We start from the raw sequence: 26,429 nt of genomic DNA, 5'->3' as shown, positions 1-26,429 counted from the left end.
ATGCACTTAATGTAATTATCTCTCTTTCTTAGGAACAGCCCTTTTGTTACCCTCCTTCTAAGCCTATTGGGCCTCTCTGTCTCTATACAGAAGTGTTCACGTACACCTATCCTCAAACCTTCGCCAATAGGTGCGCCAGAGACTTTGCTACTTAGCCGCGCCATGCGACTATTTCTTAAAATATGCGTCTTAATGTGCTATTCTAATCCTATTTATGGCCTGATTCAGCGTTTTGCGATATTTTCGCAAAACGAGTGGTTGTTTGCTATTTAGAATCGCAGCGATTGCAATGTGAATAATTTCATGCCGATGAACCACTCACAAAGTGAGTGAGAGGTAGTCAGCATTTGGGGGAGGTAATGAGGGGGTGTCTGACCAATTAAATGCTGTTACATGTGCGTGCATAAATTAGCCATTGCTTTCTCCTGTGCAGCATGAGAGCTCTCTGTGTCTCAGGAGAGCCGCAGTGTTTGCGGCAGGTCAGACTTCTTTGTGACTGCCTGATGTGCGTTGATGGTACCGATGTTTACGCTGTTGCACATCATCGGACGGATATGAGAAGGCAGCAGTGGGCGTCCCTATGCTTGTTTGTGCTTTGGAAGGCATAGTTTAGTAACTGTGATATGTGGGAGAATGCAGCTGCGATTGCATTACCGTCCATCTCTTAACTGGGCCCTTAGTACACCATTACCGAGTCTAATCTGGGTAAAAATGCAAAAGACAGAGGTCCTATATGAGTGACTCCTGCCATGCATCCTTATGCTCAATCTGTTCCTTTATACCAATTCCTTTGCAACAATGACACTAATCTGAACTACAGTATGTACGGTAGTACACTACTATTACATTAGTACACTATGCTGCACAGAAAGAGAGCTAATAGAGGCATGCCTAAGAATATGGTGGGTGTGCCTTGAACACGGATGGACACCTTGGATGTGTCATGTGACCAGGAAGTGCACTGCAGTGTTTAGAAATCGGAACTCAGTCAGTAGCAGAAAGAGAGAGTGAGGGGAGAGTTACAGTGAGTATGGGGTGAGACAGGCTCCCAGAACTCAGAACCATCTCCGTGTACCTCCCCAGCCATTGACCTCACCGCACATTACTGCTCTAAACTCCAAAGTGTATTCCATTGAAATTCAGGGATCGTCTCTCACAGAACATGAAAATACTCTGCTCCTACTACATTATATATCATGGCTCTAGACTGCACACCCTAATAGTAATGAAAGGTGCCATCATGCTGAGATTTTAAAGTAATATACACAGAAAACGGAGTTGCAGATGCACTATGCGATCATTACTGTTCACATTTAAATGTATTTTGCAAATAAATATAATTTCAGAGGTAGTTAGCAAATCCGTGGCCAATGATACGGGCCTGTCCACCATCGTCAAGGTCACCTCATTGAGCAGGTCTCTAACACTCTGGAATTCACATCTGGGACGCAGGGCACCCCAAAAGACAGCCCAGCCAAAGATCTCCCCAGGGCATCACACGAAAAAAAGAGTGACAGTGAAGTGTTATAAAGTATCAGACATGTAAAAGTAACTAATAAGTGTTAAAATGGTAATAAAGGTAAATATGTGTGAAAAAATACATGAATAATAAACAAACATGAAGGTGATATACAAAGTGACTATGGGCCATATTCAATATTGGGCAAAAAGTCAGTAATTTTTGCCTATTTCCGATATCCCCGTATTCACTTACATTGACTTTTCGCTGGTGCGAAAAGTCAATGTAAAAAAACGGGGATAATTTTTCACCAGCCTTTAGCAGGCGAAAAAAAGTGCAGAATTGGGGTTTAGGGGTGCAGGCTTAAAAAAAATAGCCTGCACCCCTGGGAATGGTCCTTAAAAATGAACCGTGACAAAAAAAGTAAAAAAGAAAAAATAGGGACACCCCAAAAAATAAGTTACATTTTGGGGTTAAAAAAAAAAATATGGGGAACAAGTTTTAAACTAACAAAATAAATTCTGGAGGGGTTCCCAAGTATGCGGCAGGTGTTTTAAAGAATGCGGATGGTAGCGGCAGGTGCATTTTTGAAGAATTTTAAAAATGCACCTTAGGGACTTAAATATATGCTTGCACCCATTTTCATGTACCCCAAATTTGATGCACCTAGCTTTTTTTTTGTAAAAAAAAAAAGCTAAATGCTTTTCTTCACCCCTTCTTCCCTGTCGGGAAAAAACATCTGCCCCGGCTATTTAAAAACCATACTTAACTTCCGCTTGGCCAAAATGGGGGTACCCATAATGATCCCCCATGTCAGGACATCATTAGGGGGGTCCCTGGAGGCTTTCCCGAAAATTCAAATTTTTTTTTCGATACTTACCTTTCCGCCGGGTCCCATTTTCGCAGCTTTCAAATTGAATACGGGGATAAAGTGGGCGTGCACCCAATACTTTATCCCCGTAAAACATCCAATGTGGAGCGAAAAGTCCAGCACTGACTTTTCACTCCAAAATTGAATACCCCCCTATGTGTATTAAGTGGCAATGCCCTGAAGAGCATCACCACTTCAGGGCATCACCACTTAATACACAGTCACTTTGTATATCACCTTCAGGTTTGTTTATTATTCATGTATATTTTCACACATATTTTACCTTTATTACCATTTTAACACTTATTAGTTACTTATTAGCTACTTTTACAGACCTGTTACTTTATAACACTTCACTGTCACTCTTTTTTTCGTGTGATGCCCTGGGGAGGTCTTTGGCTGGGCTGTCTTTTGGGGTGCCCTGCGTCCCAGATGTGAACCCCAGAGTGTTAGGGACCTGAGCAGAATATTTTCATGTTCTCTGATGAACAGTGGGCCTGATTCAGACCCGCTCGCAAGCGGGTCGATTGTTAGGCAGTGCGCACGGGCGGCGTGCACACTGCGTGTGCGCGAGCCCCATAGCGAGCGCAAAAAGCACTTGATACGGCACTCGCATCCAAAAGGGGCAGCTGTCGATGTTGATCGACAGCTCGCCCCATTTGGAAGGCGGGGCGTGGGGGTGGCTGGGCAAACAGAGGCGTTCCTGCGTTTGTGGGCGGCCCTACTGACATCACTCGTGATGTCAGTAGGTAGACTTCCTGCTCTATTAGAGCAGGAACTCCACTGGGGCTTGCGGCAACGAGACCCTACCGCAAGGGTCTCGTCGCAAGCCCGATGGTCTAGACCATCGCGACAACCACCTGGCCGCTCACAATAGCTGTGGGTGGTCACCCTCAGCCATGTCAGCGGCCAGGAGGCCGCACAAAAAAAAACAAAAAACGCCCTGTTTCAGAGCGAGCGCTCTTTCAGAGCGTCCGACTCTGAATCAGGCCCAGTGTAGGACAGGCCAGATGGGAAGTCTTTGACGCAGTTGGTCAGCTTATTACAGAATGTGGAACTAACATTCCCTGATTTTTTGGAATACAGTTTGGAGTGTAATAGCTGAGTGATTTATGATTTATATTAATTGAAGAAAAAAAATTATATATACATACTAGAGATGAGCTTTTCGGATTTTAGGAAATCCGAGCTGCTCCGAGTCCCAGCTCGGATCCGAAAACAAGCAAAAATACAGAGATCCCGGCTTCGTATCTCTGTGTTTTAGTTCAGAAAGCTTCCTCCAATCAGCGGCCCCTACTATGGTAACAGGCCACTGGTAGGCTGAGAATGGCTGTCCAACCAGCGGCCTGTTAGCATGCTGGCAGCCACTGATTGGATCTTGCAGACAGAAGCTGAGTGCTGTCACTGCCCCCCACTTTCTGGCCCCGACATCCATGCCCAGGCTGCACCCAAGGGGAGAAGGGAGCGAGCGCCATTCAGGATGTGCGTCTACCCGAGGAGAGCCTGCCAGTGCCTGAGGTGAGAAAGCAGGGGGTGGGCTGACAGGAGATGCTGGCATTAGGGGGTTCTGTCTCTCCTAACCTGAGCTCCCCTCCCCAATCCTGTGCCCACTGAATGCCCCCTCCTTACCCTGTGTCACCCTGAGCTCCCCTCCCCCATCCTGTGCCCTTTCAGTGTCCCCCATAACCTGTGCTCCCCTGAGTGTCCCCCCCTTACTGCATGCCTTCTTGAGCATCCTCCCCAACCCTGTGCCCCCTTGAGCATCCCCCCTACCCTGTGCCCCTTTAAATGTCCCCCCAACCTTGTACCCCCCTGAGTTTCCCCTTCCCCCTATAGAGCCCCTGATGTCAGAGATCCTCTGCTGTGCCCAACTGATTGCTTTGCGCTGTGTTGACTACTATATAACCCTGTGTTTCTGTGCTGGTGCAGTGCAGGGAAGGGACTGAGGGATGAGGAGGAGGAGGATGAGATCTACAGTGGTATAATGTGTATAAGGGGCTCTTCTGTGGCATAATGTGTATAAGTGGTTCTACTGTAGTGTAACATGTATAAGCGGCTCTTCTGTAGCGTAATGTGTATAAGTGACTCTACAGTAGTGTAATATGTATAAGGGGTACTACTGTGTGGCGTAGCGTGTATAAAGGGCTCTTCTGAGGCGTAATGTGTATAAGTGGCTCTATTGTAGTGTAACGTATAAGAGGTAGGGATGAGCGGTTCGGATTCTGTGGAAACCGAACCGCTCCGAACATAGTGGATCCCAGTTCACCCAAGCCGCAGCTCGGATGTTCCCTCCTGACTCGGATCCCACTTCGAGGCCGAACGTCATCCTCCCGACGTCGGATTCTCGCAAGACTTGGATGACGTTCAGTTTCTATATAAGGCGCAGTGCCAGGGACTCCACGCCATTTCACTGTTACTCGCACGCTGTGCACTGCTCTGCGTTAGAACTTAGAAGTGGCTGTGTCCAGATGAGTGACGAGAAGCTGTGCTGTAATAATACTGTAAGTGACTGTGGGGGCACACTACACACTGATGTACGCTGCACTACTCTGCTACTCTGTTCTGCTAAAGTCGCTGTAGTAGCCTGTGTTCTGATTTCAGACTCCAGTGGCTGTGCTGTGTTAACTCTTAAGTGACTGTGTGGGGGTCAGACTGCATGCTGAATGTATGCTGCGCTACTCTGCTACTGATTAAGTGCTCCAGTGTAAAGAAAAAGTAAAAATAATATATATTTTTTTAAAAGTATAAAAAAAGGAAAAAAATATTATTAAAAGTTAATAAGTAGCCCTTTGTGTGTATAAGCACTGAGATTCCTTGGGCAATAGCCCTCTGTGTGTATAAGCACTGTGATTCCTTGGGCAATAGCCCTCTGTGTGTATAAGCACTAAGATTCCTTGGGCAATAGCCCTCTGTGTGTATAAGCACCGTGACTCCTTGGGCAATAGCCCTCTGTGTGTATAAGCACTGTGATTCCTTGGGCAATAGCCCTCTGTGTGTATAAGCACCGTGACTCCTTGGGCAATAGCCCTCTGTGTGTATAAGCACCGTGACTCCTTGGGCAATAGCCCTCTGTGTGTATAAGCACCGTGACTCCTTGGGCAATAGCCCTCTGTGTGTATAAGCACCGTGACTCCTTGGGCAATAGCCCTCTGTGTATATAAGCACCGTGACTCCTTGGGCAATAGCCCTCTGTGTGTATAAGCACCATGACTCCTTGGGCAATAGCCCTCTGTGTGTATAAGCACTATGATTCCTTGGGCAATAGCCCTCTGTGTGTATAAGCACCGTGACTCCTTGGGCAATAGCCCTCTATGTGTATAAGCACTAAGATTCCTTGGGCAATAGCCCTCTGTGTGTATAAGCACCGTGACTCCTTGGGCAATAGCCCTCTGTGTGTATAAGTACCGTGACTCCTTGGGCAATAGCCCTCTGTGTGTATAAGCACCGTGACTCCTTGGGCAATAGCCCTCTGTGTATAAGCACCGTGACTCCTTGGGCAATAGCCCTCTGTGTGTATAAGCACCGTGACTCCTTGGGCAATAGCCCTCTGTGTATATAAGCACCGTGACTCCTTGGGCAATAGCCCTCTGTGTGTATAAGTACCGTGACTCCTTGGGCAATAGCCCTCTGTGTATATAAGCACCGTGACTCCTTGGGCAATAGCCCTCTGTGTATATAAGCACCGTGACTCCTTGGGCAATAGCCCTCTGTGTATACAAGCACTGTGACTCCTTGTGCCGTAGCCCACTGTGTAAAGTACTGTGACTCTACTGGCTGTACCCCACTGGGCCCAAGGACAATTCCATCTTGCTCTACCTTTCATTTCTGCCACTGCTGTGTGGCAATGTGTCATAGATGTGCTTTTAAACTGCGGTGTCTGTGCCGCTGCTCTGTCGCTTAGTAACCAGCCAGCTCATTGCAATCTTTGGCCAATAATGGTAAAAACAATTTTGTGAGCTGTGAGGGGTCTAAATTGACTGTAAATGTCTGGAATTTAATGTTATTGAGGTTAATAATACTCTAGGAACAAAAAAAAAAAGGCACAAATTGCAACCTTTGGCCAATAATGGTGTAAACAATTTTGTGAGCTGTGAGGGGTCTAAACTGACTGTAAATGACTGGAAATTTCTGTTATAGAGGTTAATAATACTCTAGGAACAAAAAAAATCCAAATTATGTGATTTTATCTTTTGTTGGCAATTTTTGTAAAAAATCCAAATCCAAAACCAGTCACGGCAGGTTTGGCAAATCCAAATCCAAAGCCGGACGACGAATCAGAGCCAAATCCAAATCCAGCAAAAATGGTCCGACGCCAATCCCTAATACATACACACACACACGTCTCCTCGTGCACACAGGGCCTTATTCAGCAGGGAACGCAACTGAAAATGCAATAGCGATTACACACGCAGTTCAACTGCGATAGTATGCTATCTATTGCGATCACTATGCCGCCGCTGCACTACACAAGGACGCCCACTTTACCTTACACACATCCGTAATGTTTAGCAAGACTGAGAAAACATCGGTACAATAGAGTACCATCACAGCCTCACGCACACTTGCACACGCTCTGACCTTACTCAGAAATTGCTAACTTCATCGCACGCTATTAGGCCTCAGACTGTGTAGGGCATTGCAATGGAAAATTTATGCACGTCCCTGCAACGCTGTTGAAACGCACTGGGGCACGCATGCGTTTGCCCGACAACCCCCCCCCCGTTACCATCCACAAACGGCACTTAGGCACTTCCTGTCAATTACTCTGCGATGGGTCTCAGTCCCTATCGCAGTGGCTAGTTCGCACACTGCAATGCATATGCTTGCGCAGTATGCAACAATCGGCCGAGTGCTTGCGTATTATGAACTGCGTTCCTCGCTGAATCAGGCCCTATGGCTAGTGCTATTTTTCAGTAGGAACAAGCAGGAAGTCAGTTCCTAAACCTCTCATTAACTATGATGTAATGTCCTGAGCCAAAATGTATTATCCATAAGATCATTTTTATTTTATTATTTTAAAGTCCCTTTTGAGTGTTTTCTTTTCTCCACTACAGTGTGTATATATATATATACATATATATATATATACACCGTATACTGTATATATAATTGTTTTTATAGCTCCACTCCCAGTAGCTCCACCCACAGTTCCTGAAGCTATTTTTCCAGAAAAACTGCCCTTCTGAGCACGCCAGGCCCTTTGCAACTCGACTTGTGCCAAGCATTTTTTTTTTTTCGCCCTAAAATGCATCAGTCACAATGTGATGTTTCATGAGACTACACTGATTAATTTGATATTATATAGCACTTGTATATCTGTGTGCGACTGAGCCTGAATCTGCTACGATGCAGTGGTTGCGGCTTTTTTTATGGAAAATTCTGTTGTGCTTCGTATACAGACTCAGATGCACATCTGTGTCTAGATATTTAAGGGTCATGCCATCCCTAGGCACAACATTATCACCCCCCCCTTTCCCTTGCATTAGAGCAGCTGCTGATCCAGCCATCATGATAGGGATGGAGCTAGAACCAGGCTGTGTCTATTCCACGCCACCTGTCACAGCTACTGAGTGGGTCTGCATGAAGGCAGGTGGCTCTGGTTCCATCTCCTTCATGACAGACAGGGCCAGAGGGTTCAAAGCTGAGCTGAGGGAGGGGAAGGCCGGCATGCTGTGCCAGCCCAGTGGGTAGCATCAGGTATATGCCTCACGTGCCTAGTGGGAAATCTGCCATTGCTCAGGGACTTAGGATAAATATGACCCCAGTAGAAATACACAATGAGCATACCCAGGGAACAAAAAAACTGAAGGCTTATCTCTCCTTTCTTGAGTGCAGGATCATGACAATACTCCTTATCTACTTCTGTGACATCTAAGGTTTATAGGTGTAGCTCTTGAGTGCTCACACTTTCCATTTATACAGTACAATGGATGGTACTTCTAGCTTGGCCAGACTTTGGCTAATGTAAACCAAAGGCCTCAGTCCTTCAGGATAGTCTTGTTGGAGAACACATGGCTTGGGAAGGTATGCATAAGTGGAAACAAAAACCTTTATAAGAGCCTTTCTTTTAACATGATTCATGCTACAAATCCTTCAATAGCTGAGGCCTTGTCAGCAAATCTATAACTGTGAAATAGGGTGTAACAGCAGCCGAAGGCTTGATTAATCATATAAACACTGATAAGGTGGTTAAATCAATCCAGAGTGACAGTATATTGGGGTCTATCAAACTCAGATAGGTCCTACTAATTAAATAAAATTGTTCTTGGAAAAAGAATGGCAATGTGTCTTCAAATATCCACCCCAATCTCTATATTCCCTCAAAAGTTTGTCCTAAGGTACAGTACCAAGACACAAGATATCAGGGGAGGCACTTTCTGTGTGGCACTTTTGGAGAGTCAGGTTCAATCTAATTTTAAGTTCCTACACCTACTGCCAGGAAGCTGAATGCATTCCTCTGTTGGGCAAAGATCTATTTACAGAGAAACACCTACACAAGCAGACATGTAGTAGATCAGCAGCTTTACTGAAAAGATTTGCAGTAGCATTTACTAAAAATCAGGAACAGACGAGGACTAAAGTTCATCCCCAGCATTCTCTCCCATGCACATGCCATAGGCGTGCACGTACATGAAAAGGGGGTGTGACCATGCATTACTGGGGCGTGGCCTCACGCATTGCCCCATCTAGGCATGCTGGCCAAGCAGGGCACCGGGTGGTGGAGCTAGGTGTTTAAGCGGCCGGACCAGTCATCTGGTAATCTAGTCATTTGCCAGATTGCCGGTCCAACTGTGGTAACAATGACCTACTGTACAGTATATACTTAGACAAATGGGTGAAGAATGGCAGAATAAGGGTGTTCTTTGATAAGAAGGCTTAGTGAAATGAGATAAAGGGATGTAGAGAAAATATTATTAGGGGCGTTCCTTGCTGTGTACAACATTTCTATCTGAGACTGACTCTAACGGGACACACTTTGCAACTTGCATCTAAGAAGCACATTTCTAGATGCTCTTTGTCCATTCTTACAATAGTCTTCACACACACATAGGTGCCACAAGTAATAAAGACAGTATCGAAGTCCCCGAACTCTCATAATATAGTTTAGCCATAAATGAGGATGGCTAACCTGTGTTTTTGGAGAGACACGGAGAAGTTTAATTTAAGGGAAGGAGTGTTTCTAAAGTAGTAGGAAATTGGGCTTCATTGAGTTTTTTGTACAGATCACCTCTTGAGATTTGTCTAGCTCTCCAGAAACCTAGGTGCACCTTTAGATGACAGAGGTGTCTCACGTGCTGTGCCCCTCATGGGGAGCCCCAGCAGCCACATTACAGAGACTGGACAGAGAATCCTACTTTACACATAGCATGGAGACCCTACCAGTTACTATGTACACGTCTCCCTGGAGGGGAAGCGCACAGGGGATGAGAAGAGCGCACAGAAGAACGGTTACACTACAGGGAAGGGAAGAGCAGATGCAGCAATAGTAGAGCAGACAGGAGAACAAATGGGGTTAGTACATTCCTGCAAATCATTGAGTACAACAGGGGTTAACACAAGGGAAGAGGAAAGTGCCTAGCACATCAGAGAGACTAAGGTAAGGGCAGCACAGGGGTGCTGAAACAAGGGAGCTGAAGGTGTTAACCTATATGGGTGATAAAAAGCAGACAGCGGAGGGGTTAACCTACTGGAGAGATACGATCAGACAGGCGTGTAGATGGGGAAGAGGTGATACACCAGTATGACAGCAGGTTGGGAAGTACATCAGTGAAGCTAAAGACTAGGACAACTGATAGCAGTGGAACAGACTCTGGCCAAATAGCATGTCCAAGAACCCAAAATTAATGGAGATTGTTACCCAGAGATCTGCACAATGCTCATGGCTATATACCAAATGCTGGATGTAGCTGCAGATAGTGAGTAGTTGGAAAGGTGGCAGTAGGAAGGAATTTGTCCAAAACCCATAGACAGTACAGGTTTCAAAGAAGTGTCAGGTAGTGTATCCAATAGCTCCTACATGAGGGGTAATGGCTACTTGTCACCTCCTAAACAGAGAAAGGGTTAAGGGCTTGAGATCTCTGTCTATCATTATGGCACATGGGGATAGTAATCTCTATGAGATCCCATTCCCCATATGTCTTAGCAGTCCAGTGGGCCAATTAATCGCTTAATACATATATGCCAGGTACATAAGCTGTGGTCAATGGTAAGCGTGGGTTAATTTAGGCATGGTAGTATTTCTGTTACACGCTGTACCCAGACTCCTCCTATATTTGTTGAGCAGCGACAGGATTTCTGAATGCGGCTTTAATTGCAAAGGATATATTGAGCTAAATCATGTTATGTCACTTAGTCTGTATGGAAATTACTTGTGACATAACTTAATTATCCCATAAGTGCAAAAAAATAAATAAATGTAAAAAACACTGCAATCAAGCTTCATTGTTTTATAGAGCTTTCAGCAGCATCGTATTCAAAGCCTCCTCATTTAAAGTCTTACCAGTCTGGCTGCTTGCGTAGCTCTGCGAGCTGATGAAGCCTTTTGAGTGCTTTCTCCTGCTTTTTTTCATCTTTCCATGACTTTGAAGCCACATTTCGAGCAAATTCTCTTTGTTTCAGTTCTTTTAATCGCTAAGGGAGAAAAAACATATAACGGTTTGTTAGCTGTATATTGCGACATGTAACTTATTCAAGTTTAAATTATTAAGCCTGTATTAAAAATGTCTAATTCTTCTTTAAAGGTGCTCCAGAGGCCGCAGTTCTGCTCCTTTGAGCATGATAGGGGCTAGCACAGGTGCTTTTAATACCTTTTGGGCTATATATTAGGGGACCAGTACGTGCACTGTGAAGCCCACTTGATTTTTCAGTGGATGATACTTGCACAGGAAATCCCACAGTTAAGTAGTTCTGAAGCTTGTTTTGCCGCCCTACACATGACCAAAAGAGTAGGTATGACCATCAATGGATTAACCATTGGTTGATGGTCAATGGTTTTTAACCGTTGGGTGGGAAACCATTAATGGTTTTGGTCTGCACTTGTATAAAAGAACAGCAACTTTGGCCATGCATGTGTAACACATACAAGTGGTGGGATTTTGGTATCAGACCTCCCCATAGATGGTCAAGCCATTTACAATTAGGAGGAAACCATTGAAGGTTACAGAACATCAATGGTCATTGATCATTCCTACCCAGGAGCTCCATAGTGGACGAGCCATCATCACAGGAGTTCACTCACTCTGTAATACCACTTGCAATTCAATTAGTGCCGAGTCCGGGTCCTCAGAAAACCCTATTACATAATTCACCATCATATATGAAGCACCCAAACCATGCAACAGTAACTTCAATCTGCAGCTGGGATTGGATGATTGGAAGATGCTGGGGATTAAAGTTAATTAATTTTGTCTTCTAACCACTTGCAGGCAAGTGGATCTGGAAGCAAGCAAAGTAACAAGCCCTACTTTATATTATTATTATTATTATTATTATTATTATTATTGCAGTAACTCTGCCAATCGAGACTGAAATACTGGATTGGGAGAAGGCAACATTGCCATTATAACTATGCAGTGCTGCTGTACCGTTACACCAGGGGTGGGGAACCTTTTTTCTGCCGAGGGCCATTTTGATACATATAACATTATTTGCGGGCCAGGTGCAGGCCACGCCCCCTGCACATGTCGTCACACAGGGGTGTGGCCACAAACAATTGTGATTATAGCAATGCATGGAGCATCCTGTGGATACTCCGTGGAGCTGAAGGGCAGCAGTGTGACCATCTGAAGTGCCCTAAGGATGCTAGCCAGATGAGGCTAGCAGAAAAAAGCTCAGAGGGCCAGACAAAATGATTACGAGGGCCTGATACGGCCCCCGGGCACGAGGTTCCCCATCCCTGCTTTACACCATAAGGTGCATAAACTTTTAAAAACCAATTTGGTATCTTATCGTCTGAAAAACATAATATATATTTATTTATTTTTATTACTTTTGTCAATCATTTTCAAGATTAAGGGCCTGATTCAGAGACGGACGCTATTTGCGCTCGCTCGTTCAGAAAAAAGGGGTGGCTATTCAAATGAACCGTTCGCTCTTTGCGGCCTGTTCACGCCTCTAGGTCTGAATGAGCGTACAAAACATGCGGTCGTTTTTTGGAAAACTACGCCCCCTGGCCGCTCGCATCCTACGTCATGTCCGCTTTTTATTAGATTAATCGAGTACATCGACCAGCGTATGAACTGCTCGCTATTCTTGTGGTTGGTTTTTCCTACCACAATCTTGCGAGCAGTTCTGACTATAAAATAACCCAGTGACGTGGTCAATGACGCTGCTGTATTAATTATGCACACCCATAAAACGCCCATTTTGACCTTTAAGCACGCCTGCGTTCTGATCTCCACTCCCCGTTGTCAAGCACCTTCCCCTGTTACCACCCACATACGCCTCCTCCTGTCACTCAAAATAGCAGGCATTCGCTATTTAGCGAACAAACGATTTTTGGCCGCACTGACTAGTTTGCGCATGCGTATTACGATCCGTACGCATGCGCAGTTGTGCAAACATCGCTTGGAACGAACGAGCGGCCGCTTACGAGCGGCTCTGAATCAGGCCCTAAGGTAAAAGATAAAAGTTTCTGAATTTAATTTAGCACATTCATCGGGTATTCACTTCTATTAATGAGGACCAAAACATCTCAGCAATATTTGAATTTTTAGGCATATCTTCCCGGCAAATCAGGGCAACAAATCTCTACTGCATATATTCCACATTAGCAGTGACTTATTTATATTATTATCATTTTATAAAAAAAAAAAATACAAATCATACTGGAATACACTGCATTAAAATACAGACAAATATGTGGTCAAATATTTTAGAAAAATAAAGAAACAAAAACATTAATTGTAATTGAATTGATGCGGCAGTACAGATATTCATGTTTAGAGGCAATCTGCTCTGTGGCATTTTGTTTCGGCATGTCAATTGAGACTAAATTATATATAATTTTGCATGCCAGGCGTAAGAAGCCTGAAGCATTGTTTTGGTAATATAATCAATTTGAAGAGAGTTTCTTAAGAGAACTGCACTAGACTGCAATAAAATATGTCTAACATTATAAATAGAGTTTGTTAAAATTAAAACTGGCAACTTTATATGACAGAAAACATTTCATTCAAAAGTTTATAAAAACAGTCTTCATATTTACTGTACATTCCTAACATGCTAATGAGGAGAAATTACACACATTAACACACATTATCGGACCCCGATAACACTGTACAACAAATTAAAACTTTTAATCTGTTTCCTTTCTAAAAATAGTCATACATTACTAATTTGAGGTTAAGAAAAACTAAAATGATTTCAGAATGTTTTTACTAGCTCTATTTTTTGAGCTACACTACTTGCACTATACAGGTTGAGTCTCCCATATCCAAATATTCCGAAATACGGAATATTCCGAAAAACAGAATTTTTTTGGCATGTCTGAGATAATGAAACCTTTGATATTTGTTGGTTCAATGTACACAAACTTTGTCTAAGGCACAAATTATTAAAAATATTGTATAAAATTACCTCCAGGCTGTGTGTATAAGGTGTATATGAAACATAAATGAATTTCATTTCTGTACACAAACTTTGTTTGAGCCACAAAATTATTGAATATATTGTATAAAATTATCTGCAGGCTGTGTGTATATTTGGGTCCTATTCCCAAGATATTTCATTATGGTATGCAATTATTCCAAAATTCGGAATATTCCGTTATCCAAAATACCCCTGGTCCCAAGCATTTTGGATATGGGAGACTCGACCTGTACTGTATGTACATTAGTAATATAGTCATAGTGAAAAGCTATTTTAAAATAATCTGTTATTTCTTGATAGAAAATAAATAACAGTTGTTTTAATTCAATCAATCACAAATAAGAACACAAAACGAAACAAACATACAGCATACGAAACAAATATACAGCATAGGAAAGTACTATCTAATATAGTGGCCTATTCATGGGGGTGCTTTCTCTTTGCTTGTCGCTTGTACTCCTCTTCTGGGGCATCTCTTGTCACTGTCCAACAGTAGTGATCACCTACCCTGATATCTTTGTTCCATTGCTGAAATGTCTTGGTGGAATCGCTCACTATGCTTGTCACTTAGTGCACCACAGTTATCTTGTGTGGATAATCCCGTGAATCGCATATATTTGAATAGGGGAGGGGACAAATAACTGATTCATTTAATTGGGTCATTAGGGCCCGCCCCCTCTGCACGGAACGCAGATTGCTGGTAAGATTCTCTCCATTCTGCCCACATCACTAGGAATACCCCTACATCGTCATAAATGGGCTATATCTCGGAACTCAGAGTTAACTGAGAGTTTTAAATGTCATATTCATTCTTTGCATGCTGAAATCAATTAGAAGAAACTATTGTCACATCGGAAACGTTTTCATTGTTGTGCAGTGTAATTAACATTCCAACTCGCTGCGGCCGCCGGAGCAATTCAGCATTGCTCTGGCGCGGTGGCAGCTGATGTGAAATCAGCTGCCCCCGCGAGCGGCTTCACTGCTCCTTTTTGGAGCAGTGAATCTTTTCACTGCTCCTGTCGGAGCAGTGATGGCGGTGCGCATGCGTGACCTACAGGTCACGCATGCACACAAGAGCCCCGACGTCCGGCAGAAGGAGCCGGAGAGGGGCGGAAGGGATCCGAAAGGATCCCTTCTCGCAACCCGGCCCTTCTTCCCATAGGAAAGAATGGGTTGCGAACTTAAAGCGTGAGTATTCGCCATCTGAAGATGGTGAATGCCCCCGCAGTCAAGCTCTGAAAATATAATATTTTCGGAGCTTGATGAATTCAACGGGCCATTCCGCAAACAGAAGGTAAGTAGGACATACTGTATCTGTGATATCTCCTGCTTCACCTTCTTTATGAATGGCCCGAATACTTAATTGTCACAATTGCAGGTGAAACTGTGCTTTTTCACCTTCTTTTGTGACAATTGACTGATGATGACTAGGCCTCATAGACTTAGGGGGAGATGTATCAAGCCTTGCAGAGAGATAAAGGGTGGTATCCATCAAAGCTAAAAATGTGGTCAAACCCCCGAAAATGTCATTTTCCGGGGTTTGACCGCATTTTCCATATGCACCATGCAAAGTTTTCCAGGAGATTGGACCTGATAGGCAACGCCATCTGTATATGGCATTACCTAATAGACACCTATGGGCTTCTTACAGGGAAACTTGCGCGGCTCATGCATGCTTTGGGCCGATGGGCGCGCATGCGCATAGGGACTCCCGGGTCATATGCAGGGACAGCCCTCCTGCATATATACTTTGTCGTGTTTCCGTTCCTCACTCCAGTGTTACTCTGCTGCCTCTTCAGGACATCCAGACACCTGTCTCAGTATTCGGCAAATCATATATAATACTTGCTACAGTGACCTGCATGGGGAGAAGCATCATCAGGCACACAAGCTTCATACACTCATTGGCAAACACAGGGGGAGGGATAGGGAAGGGGGGATTTTGGTTGCCTGGAAACCCCCTCCCCAGTCCACACCACAAACACAATAGAAATAGTAATATGATACAATTTTATTAGTGCTGCATGTTCTCCTCACAAATTAAATAATTAGCACCACCTGTGGATCAATACACCTGTGCATGCACTGTTAGGGTTGCACTTCTATGGACCATCTATAGTTAATTATTAATACTGTTATGCAGTGCATAAGGAGACAAATATGTACATATATGTCCAGGGCAGTGCTAGGTTCTTCTGCTGCTCCCCCAGACTCCCCTATTGCTCCCATGATCTAGCATAGTGAAATAAAAACACTCAGCTCAGGCAGGATGGCCCTACTGCCACATCTAATGGCTTACTGTGATCGCTGGTCCTGTATATGCTGGAATTATGACACACAATACACTTTGTATGACGCATATTAAAACTGGTAAAGTGCTAATTATACCCTCTTCATGGAATGGCCACACTTACTCTAAATTCAAGCATTTGGAAACCCCCCTCTAGAAATCCTGTGTTTGCCTCTGTACACTCTCCCACTAGTGCAGCTGGCCCCAGGAGACCCAAGATCTGTATCCCCAAGTGCCATGAAACTTAGGGCCTATTAATGAACCCCCGGAAGCTCTATCTCTGGTGAGATAATAAGTACAACCTTTGGATAGTGGAACTCTTAAAATACAGTATGTCACATATACCAGTTTTACACCTAAATCCCGGGTCCGATCCCCAGGATTTTGAACAGGGTTCCATCCCGGATCGGACCCGACTTCAGACACCATTTTCACTGTGCTTCGACCCGGGTTATTCCCAGGGCAGCGCCGTTTACACTGAACCCGGGTCAGCCATGGTAAAAACCTATGGGAGAGTAGGCAGGTATGTGCTAAGGTGATAAATACTGCAGGAAAAAATTATTTTTATAAGACAGGGGCCAATTTATTAAGCTGAGGTTCAGGCGAGTTAGCCTGCGAGTCTTGAGCTACGGAATAGGCGGATGGATAACCAGTGGCTGCTGCAGAGATGGCTGCTGCAGGCTGGTGAGTGCTGTCTGTACTATGTGCAGGGCTCTTGTACTACAAGTAGCTGCAGAGATGGCTAGTGAGGGCTCCCTTGAGCTTAGTCTGCTGCTGCAATAGCTGCATGTGCTGTCTCTCTGCGGGGCACTGACTGATGACATCATCAGCCAGTGCCGCAGAAGCTCCAATCACAGCCTTTCGGCATTACCTGGGTCAAATAACCCAGGTCACAACCGTTACCACTGCCTCATTACCCAGGACCTACCTGTGTCCCACCCTTTGTGATTCCTGGGTAGGATTGGCGGGTCAACTGACCCAGGTTATTTTTTTGGGATCCGTTTCCACTAAGGCCCGACCCGGGTCGACCTGGCAATAACCCGAGTTTTTGCCCTGGTGTAAAAGGGGTATAAGTAATGAATACACATGTGGGGCTCAAACAGTACAATATCCCTTTTAAAAAATAAAGTAAATTCAAAATGCAAAAAAAATCCTTATCGTCTTGCCCTAGTCTACGTTATGTCTGAACAGTACGCAATTTCTTATTACAAATGTGTGATCACATATCTTGAATTCTTTGCCTAATGCAATGTAAAACAATTGTCTGCTTAACAATGGACCAACATTAACAACGATGAAATTAAGTGTCCCATGGGTTTCAATTTATAAAAAAAGGTTAAATAGGCCATTTACATATTAATTAGCCTTAAGTCTTACGAGCGCTGAATGCAATTTCATAGCATTTAACAGTTAATGACAAATTTGGCTTATCTAACTCTTTCATTTAAAGGGAGCACTCCACATTATTTGTTACAGCTTTCATAAGTGCTAATGATTACAGGAATCTCATTATGGCAAACAACAAGCTCTTTCCAATGAGGACATACAATAATTTATTTGCTCAGCGCTAAATTTTTAACAAGGTTTGCAGCTATGCTTTGAGCAGCAGGTGTAAGTATTTCTCAGTAAAGCAGATTGGGCCCCATAGAATAGTGGGCTGAGTATAAACTGTTGTATCAATTGACATTTAAATCTGGAATGTGATGCCTGAAGTTACAAATAGTCACCAAGCTGTGTTCAGTGGCATTTCGCAATCCAATTTTTTTTTCTTCTAATCTGGCATCACTTGAATGCGTATCATTGCTGTCTGTTGTACGGCTTTCAGATTCTTCTGTATGCAATTATTGGTTGTAAAACTGTTGTGTTCTATGCTCCATAATGTAAGGACGTACTCTATGAATTGTAAACATAAACACTGCCATGTTATGGCCGCAGTATATAGGGACGCGGGTTTCAGATAACATCTAAAGTTTTCTTTTACTTCACCTAGTGGTTTGTTACTTTTAAATGGACTGGGCATAGAGTTCAGTACTATCATGTGACAGCGGCACTGATACACCATGGTCAGTATTGCTACTTCACAGCATTGTGAAGCTTGGTGTGCTCATTTGATAGATAACTTAGGGGGCATTTAATTCAGCATGATGACTGTAAACTGCCTCCGGGCCTTTGAGACAAAGGCACCTTGTGACCGGTAATATTGCTAAATTTACCTTGCTTCCAATATAGGAAATTAGCATTGTTATGCCCCTTTTACACCAGAGCTAAAACCCGGGTTTTTGAAGGGTTAACCCGGGCAGCTCCCTGGTGTAAAAGGGCAGAGAGTTGGATCGCCGGGTCGAGTGACCCGGCAATCCAACCCAGGTAACCAGCAGGGTTTAACACGGGCATAGCCCGTGAAACCCTGCTGTGAGAACAGCGCACTCCGGGTCACAATGACCTGGAGTGCGCTGCTAGCCGGCCTATTGGTCCGGCTTCAGTGGCGCTTGGAGATGATGTCATCTCCAAGCGACCACTTTCACTCCGCAAAAGCCGGGTCTATGCACACCCGACTGCGGTGTGAGCGGCGCTGACTCGGGAATATCCCGAGTCGGCGCCGGCAAAATTCCAGGTCTGATCCGGATAGGAACTTTGTTCCAACTCCGGGTCAGACCCGGAATTTAGGTGGAAAAGGGGTATTAGTGGTACCTTTGACCGAAAATTACACAGGCAATTTGCAGCCATTGTGCTGAATTAAATCCCCTCCTAAGCGTGCATAGGGCAGAGACTGATGCAGATGAAACATGTAGATGCTATCAATAAAGAATAATAATAATAATAATAATAATAATAATAATAATAATAATCACACTTTCACTCTAAGTCTTGCATGGGGAAATTTTGTAAGCTGACCCAATATTCAGGACAATGTAAAGAGCCATTTAATTAACTGAGGTGCTTTAACTCACAGAATCTTTTTTTTTTGTGCTGGACACATATTCAGCTGCATCCTATCCAGAGCCATAGACAGTGGGGATAGACCCAGGTACTGGATGGGGGTGTGGCCAAATTGGGGAGGTGTGTGCCAGGAGCGCTGCAGGGGGGCAGTGTGTGGCACAGATCTGGGTACCTGTCTCTCCAGGGTCCCCGATGAATCTATGACTGCCATGCTCTCACTCTCAGTCACATGATCCCCCGCCGGGCCCCTCCAACAAGTTTGGGCCTAGGTAAAAAAAGAGAACCTGCTTCACCCCCCCCCTCTCGACACCCCTGATCCTATCAATTCATTGAGTCACAATTTAAACATGTAAATTCTTAGAGAGCATTTAAATGTTGGTTTATCACAAAGTACCTAAATGATGTTATTGGTGTATAGTGAATTGATAGTCTGCATTCTGTTAAATTTTGGTTCAGTTACCAATATGGCAGACAAAAAGGTCTAACCTGTTGCCAAAAAGAGCATTCATGGAGCTAGTCCCATCTGCAACCAACAAGAACAAGCAGTACAAATGACTAGATCAACCTGTAGCCAATCAGACCATACATGGGTCTTGACCTGCCTATAGCCAATTAGAACATTACAGTAAAAATGGGGCTAGTCCAATCACAGCATTCATGGAACAAGACCAAGCTATAACCAATCAGGGCATACATTAACTCAGCCTGTAGCCAATTAGAACATTAGCGTAATATTGGGGCTAGTCCAACCTGTAACTAATCAGAGCATACAGTACATGAGACTAGACCAAGCTATAACCAATCAGAACATTTACAAGACTAGACCAAGCTGTAACCAATCAGAGCAGACATGGGACTTAACCAGCCTGTAGCCAATTAAAAAACATAAGTAATAATGGGGCTAGACCATCCTGTAACCAATCAGAGCATTAGACCATACTGCAGAACTTAGAACATGAGAGCAATAACAAGGTTAGTCCAAGTTGTAACAAATCAAGACACACTTAACTACTACTCAAACTCAGTCCTCAGGACCCCAAACAATGCATGTTTTCCAGGTCTCCTCACAGAATCACAAGTGAAATAATTAACATCACCTGTGTCAGTAAGTAATAACTACACCTGTGCACCTGCTGGATGACCTGGAAAATGTGATCTGTGTGGGGTCCTGAGGACCAAGTTTGAGAACTTCTGTACTAGACTAAATTATAGCCAATTAGAAGAACTGATGGGCTACAGATAGGCTAGACCTCTTAGTGGCCAATTAGTGCATGAGAACATTAACAACATATACATGGACAGAGCTGACATAAAACTGCAATAGAAACAACAGAGCGAACCACTTCTCTACATAAAACAAAGTTCACACATTTCACTTGTGTTGCTATTACTGTATTAATGCTTCTCAAGGGGGCGATTCAATTCAACGTGAATTGAATAGCGCCGGGAGCGAGCTCCCGGCGCTATTCAATTCAGTGTGCTCTGTGGTCGGAGAATGCCGGTTATCACGGTCATCGCGCCTTAACAAGGGTGTTAAGGTGCGGTAACCGGCATTCTTTGACCAAAGTGCCGAGCGCGCGGCTGTTAGCGCCGCGCTATGCAGAAAGACAGCCGCGCACCCGGCACTTTGGTCGGATTTCTCTTCGCATCCCCAGGGGGGTGCGAAAATATATCCTTAGCGTGCCCAAACAGCGCGGTGTATTTGAATAGCTTCGGGAGTCCCTCCCGTCACTATTCAATAGCGCATTGAATTGAATTCCCCCCTTTGTTGCTCCTCCAGTACCTCCCAGATCTTATGCTGCTATATGATAAGGTGATTACAGCTATAACATAGTGTGGGATAATGTTGGACACATTCTCTGCTGTGCTTCAATTCATCCAGGATCAACTCTGAATGACTGGAAGGTAAGTGGGAAAAGGAGAAGTAAACATCTAGTGCAGTGATTTGTACAAATCCCTTAAGGTAACACAAGGTCAGTTGAGCAGTTATAGTTGTTTTTATTTGCTGGTTTAAAAAACAAATGCTATATTATATGCTGTAATTAACACAGCTGAAGGCAGGTACATACTGTATCAAACACTGTATCGGGGCCAATAAAAATAAAAGCTTCAAAATATAGTTTATGCAGCACTCAATTACCATCTAATAAGACAATGGATAACAATCTTCGGCAGAAATCAAATTATATGTCAGATCTATGTACTGTGTTAAAATCCTAAATTACGCAAATGATATGTAGCATATGATACGGTTAAATGACACAATTACACCGGTAATTATATGCAGGGAAGAAATGAAGCACGTGGGCCTCCGATGATGATTAACACATTCAATAAAGAATAGGTAGAACACATGTGGTTCTCCAGCTGTTGTAGAATTGCAAGTCCCAGCATGAGTAGTAAACCTCTTGCTCGTAGTGCTGAGACTTGTAGTCCCACTGCGGCTGGAGAACCACTGATTGCGTACATCTGTAGTCCAATTAAAGGGGGAAAAATTTGGATTGCATGTCCCTAATAAATGCCTAGCTTTACTATACATATAAATTATGGTGTTGGCAAACTGGGAATTTAAATGTAATTATTTTTTGAAGGAAGACTTCCTCTGCAGCTTGTTTATCTGTGGTATGTCTGCTTCTGGAGTACTCAGAGACAGACCTCTTCATCATTATACTGGACTAGCAAATTAGACCCATCAGCGGTTGAAGGATCTCGCCACCCTCCTACACTTAACCTGGCTGCATATCTTTCGGTCAATCCTCAATTCTGGGAAATGTTAGCGGGTGGAGCAGGGCCGTAACAAGGGATGTGCAAACTGTGCCACCGTACAGAGCCCTGTAGGTGGCACCGTCGCTGCCCCACGGTGCCTGCACTTGCCTAGCAGGGTGCCTGGAACGTCACCCTACAGCCAGAATTGCTGCTGCGGTGCCACAAGGGGCATCTTCTGGATGCTCAAGACACGGACAAAGCAGCCTATAAAGCCCCCTGGAGCATCGTCATGCACTACTGTTCTCCCGGGCATTGGCAGCCCCTGGCTTCTTTGGCATGATGTCATGTACTCGGGGGGTGTGGCTGGCACAAGGCGCCGTAATACCCAATTATTACGCTAGGGGGGGAAGGTGGACATATTACAGCATTAAAGAGATGGGACAGACCATAGTCGGTTATTATGTAGAATCCGTACAAATCGACAAGCAGGATGGCTGTCGGGGATGAGTGACCACTTCTCATTGGGAGGGGATTCTTTGGTCAGGACTCCTGCAATTGCACTATGAGGGAGGGGCTTTCTATTCAGATATTATTTTGCTGGAGTTCCACTTTAATGCTCCAATTTTATGGGGGACTTATACTGAAACATTTTCCTGGGACGAGGTTGCCAACCCTTGAAAATATTCTTCCCTGACAATTTTAGAAATATGTACAGATGGAAAATGGTAACTGATACATTATTTATATGATTCTAAAATATATCAAAAAGTAAAAAAAAAAATGTAATCTAAAGGAAGAAAAAGGCTCCGGGAACTGTGAAATGCACTTAAAATATTTTATTTCTATTGATCTTTGCCTTTTCTTACTGATGGGCAAAAAAAAATCTGACCTTTTTTATTATGTGTAAGTAAAGCATGGTTTATATATACTGTACATATGCAATTCATATAAAATAGAGTAATAATCCTGTTTTATGAGTTTTAAATTATTATTATTATTATTATTATTATTATTATTATTATTATTATTATTATTATTATCATCTATACTAATACAGTCATCAACACCTATTTCTTACCCATATTATTATACTTTATGGGGCAAGCAGAAAAGTTGGAAAAGGGATATTGTTAATGTAAACAGTATAGTAGAATGGGGTATATCAAAGGACAGGACAATGGGCCTAAATAGGCAGCTTTCCACTACATTTTTATTATATTCATTATGGTGTTTATAAACTCTGCCCTAGTATACGCTACAAAGTACAATGTACAGTAAATTTACATTTTCAATGGAATAGCGCTACATGGTGGTCATGGGTGGTACTGCAGTGTTTGTTTTTTTCTTTACTCATTCACCATTTTGCACTTAATAGACTTCAGGTATCCCCACCTACACCCACTAGTGCTAGTAACAGTTAAAAGAAAAATGGGGTAGATTTATCAAACCTTGGAGAGAGATAAAGTAGAGAAAGATAAAGAGGTCTACTCACTAAGCCTTGGGTGGAGATAAAGTGGACGGAGATAAAGTACCAGCCAACCAGCTCCTAACTGTCAATTTTCAAACACAGCCTGTGACATGGCAGTTAGGAGGTGATTGGCTGGTACTCCGTTCATTTCATCTCCTTCCAAGACTTAGTAAATAGACTTCAAAGTACTTAGGGGGAGATGTATCAATGCTTGTGGAGAGAGATAAAGTTCCAACCAATCAGCACCTAACTGTGACTTTACAGGCTGTGTTTGAAAGACAGTAAGAAACTGATTGGTTGGTATTTTATATCTCTCCATCTCTAGACTTGATACATCTCACCCTTACTAAACAATCAGCTTCTAACTCTCAATTTACAGGCTGCGTTTGAAAAATTACAGTGATGGTACTTTATCTCTGCAGTTTATCTATCTCCAAACTTCGATAAATCTCCCCAAAAGTATTGCTTATAGATGAAAAATTATAAATGTAATAATCCAAGCATAATATCCTTGCTGAGTAAAGAATGTTTCTGCTGGAGCCAGTGGTTTTACTATAATTAGGGAACTCATATATTTAGTTCACTTTCCGACTAATTTGAAAGTAACCATTTTTCTTCCAGCCATTGATATTTTCAATTTAGCAATTTATCTAAGAGAGACTGTATCTAATTACACTTACACACCACTCCAAAGTTCACAGTTGTACAGGGAGCCAAAGGCAATTCTTTTCTAATAAAGTCTCTCTTTTTTTTCTGTTTCTAGAACTGAGAATAACATCAGCAGGTTGGAAAGATTAGTGTAATGTTACTGAAGACTTCTGCACAATGAATGAATAAAACAAATAAAAACACTACATCCCCACTGCGCTGTTTTGCTCCTTCCCCAGTGGACGTGTCATTGTTGTATTTGAACACAGGTATTATCAGGTCGTTGGTAAACATGAATTTCCAGGATTACCTGTTTGTGAGCATGGTCATAAGAATTAATATGGTTGTCAAACTCCTGGTGCTTGTGGTATTGCTTGTCACATAATTCACAATAGAAATTAGCCTTCAAATCCTCTAGAGCATTTGCTATACTCTTTCCCTTTTCCGCATAGCCCTGAAAGAAAGAAAGAAACAAAAAAAAATATTGAGTTTTCTGCAATGTGATCCTATAACTTTTGGTCTCTGTATATTTCACCTAAATAACTCTATGCATTAAATATCACTTAATTCAACTGGAACAAACCTGAATGGAAAAATATTTGTATTGTAAAAAATATAAAGGAGAACTGTAATGGTTTTCTTTAAATCTCAGAATGATTATAGTTAAAGGTAATTTTGCACAATCAATTAAAACGCTAGCTTTCAAGCCTGGCTCTTAATCACTAAAGTACTGATACATAGTATTGAATGGGGGCTTGGAACGTCTGGGTATATATTCTACAATCGTTAGTTACAATTCTCTTTTCATTACTACATGGCTGAAGAAATGCTTAAAAGCCAGAGCTTTAATTGCTCCTGGTACTTTAATCAGAAAGTTTTTCAGGAATTGCTCACTGCTTGCTGTCATATTATTGAGCAAGTCTCTGCCACTTCCTAAATCACTGACATTTATCTTACAGCATATAACACATCTAAAACGCACAAATGGACTTTTATTGGCTGACCGAATATTAGGACACAAGTCCCTGTCAGATTTAAGTGAAAGGCTCATAAATCAATGGATTCACAGTATTTTCAAATCAGCTTTATCTACTTATACACAAAGACACAGGAACTGAGCTTAAAATGTTGTTTTTAGACAAACAATTTACAAAAAAATATATATATATTTATTTATTTACAGTTAATAAAGTAATGAATTTACTTTCAAAATTTACTTTCTAGTGTTTAAATTAGAAAAAAACTCCATCCAGACCCCTCCTCTCTAGCTGGCAGCGCAAGGGAGTAGAGTCTGGTGTTGAGCCTTAGGCCCGTATTCAATTTGAGGCGAAAAGTCTGGATCCGCGATACTTTTTCGCCGATGACGTAATTTTCACCTGTTTTGCTTTTACCCCGTATTCAATTTGAAACACTTTCCGTCAAAAGTTTTGCCTATGAATAGCAGGCGGAAAAAAGTGCAGAATTGGGGTTTTGGGGTCCAATGTTGCGGGAACCCCCCTGCAGCCTTCAGACAGTCCCCCAAAGGTAAACTGTGTCAAACAATAAAAAAAACACTTAAGGAGACCCCAAAAAATTACTTTGAAAATTGGGACAAAAAAAAAAGTGGGGGTACAAGTATGCCCCAGGTGTTTTTTTGATTGCAGGTGCTTGCGGAAGGTGGATTTTTCAAGATTTTTTCTACTTCACTTTAGCAACTTTGAAATATGCTGACCCCCATTTTCAAGTACTCCAAATTTGCTGGGATAAGTTATTTTAAAGAAAAAATACTCCTGAATACTATTCTGCACCACATATAGAAAAACGCTATTTAACAGCTATTAAGGCCGTTTAAAAAGACCAAATACTTTCAGCAAGACAAATCAGGGGGTACCATAGGGAACCCCCATGTCAGAGCATCTTTTGGGGGGTGTCAGGCTTATTTCCCCAAATCTGACAGTACTTTCCGTCTGTTCAAGTTTCGCCGGGTCCCGTTTTTGCGTACTTTCAAATTGAATACGGGGTAAAGCAGGCACTAACGCGATACTTTTCCGCCTACAAAACAGAGGAAGTAGGCGAAAAGTCCAGGATGCGAAAAGTATCGCGGCTCAGCTCAAATTGTATACGGCTCTATAGTCTAGTGCACATGAGTAGGTCTCAGGGAAAATGGTGCAGTGGCCATTTTCCCTGTGATATTTCTACTGTGCATGTGCAAATAATTTGTGCAGCGCAACCACTGCCGACCCAGGACTCTGGAGAGGTAAGGCTTAAAGAACATGGGTGCAGGGTATGTAGTGTGGGTCTACTGGACCCAGGGGCCCATGTGCACCGCACACCCTGGCCTGCACTCATAATACACCACTGCATCAACCTCTAAATCCCCATGAGAGGGTCACTTGCTTATCTGAATTCTCAGTTGACATTACCCAAGCCAGTTATTAATATTTGGTAAGTTTCAGACATTTGAGATATTAATATAATGTAA

General features: G+C 43.0%; 1 protein-coding gene across 1 annotated transcript in view; it reads right to left on the bottom strand.

The window, feature by feature from the left end:
• Positions 1-26,429, bottom strand: part of ZNF804B (zinc finger protein 804B) — a 408,332-nt gene that overhangs the window by 14,693 nt on the left and 367,210 nt on the right. The window contains exons 2-3 of the mRNA XM_088478665.1: positions 24,279-24,422; positions 10,831-10,961 (exon numbers count right to left, since the gene is read on the bottom strand). Coding sequence (XP_088334791.1) covers positions 10,831-10,961; positions 24,279-24,422 — 275 coding nt within the window. The remainder of the gene's footprint in view (positions 1-10,830; positions 10,962-24,278; positions 24,423-26,429) is intronic.

This window comes from Taudactylus pleione, unplaced genomic scaffold, assembly GCF_031769625.1.
Source record: "Taudactylus pleione unplaced genomic scaffold, aTauple2 ptg000216l, whole genome shotgun sequence".
Classification (NCBI taxonomy): Eukaryota; Metazoa; Chordata; class Amphibia; order Anura; family Myobatrachidae; genus Taudactylus; species Taudactylus pleione.
Note: the sequence above shows the minus strand (reverse complement) of the source record. Positions and strands in the feature narration are given on the sequence as shown.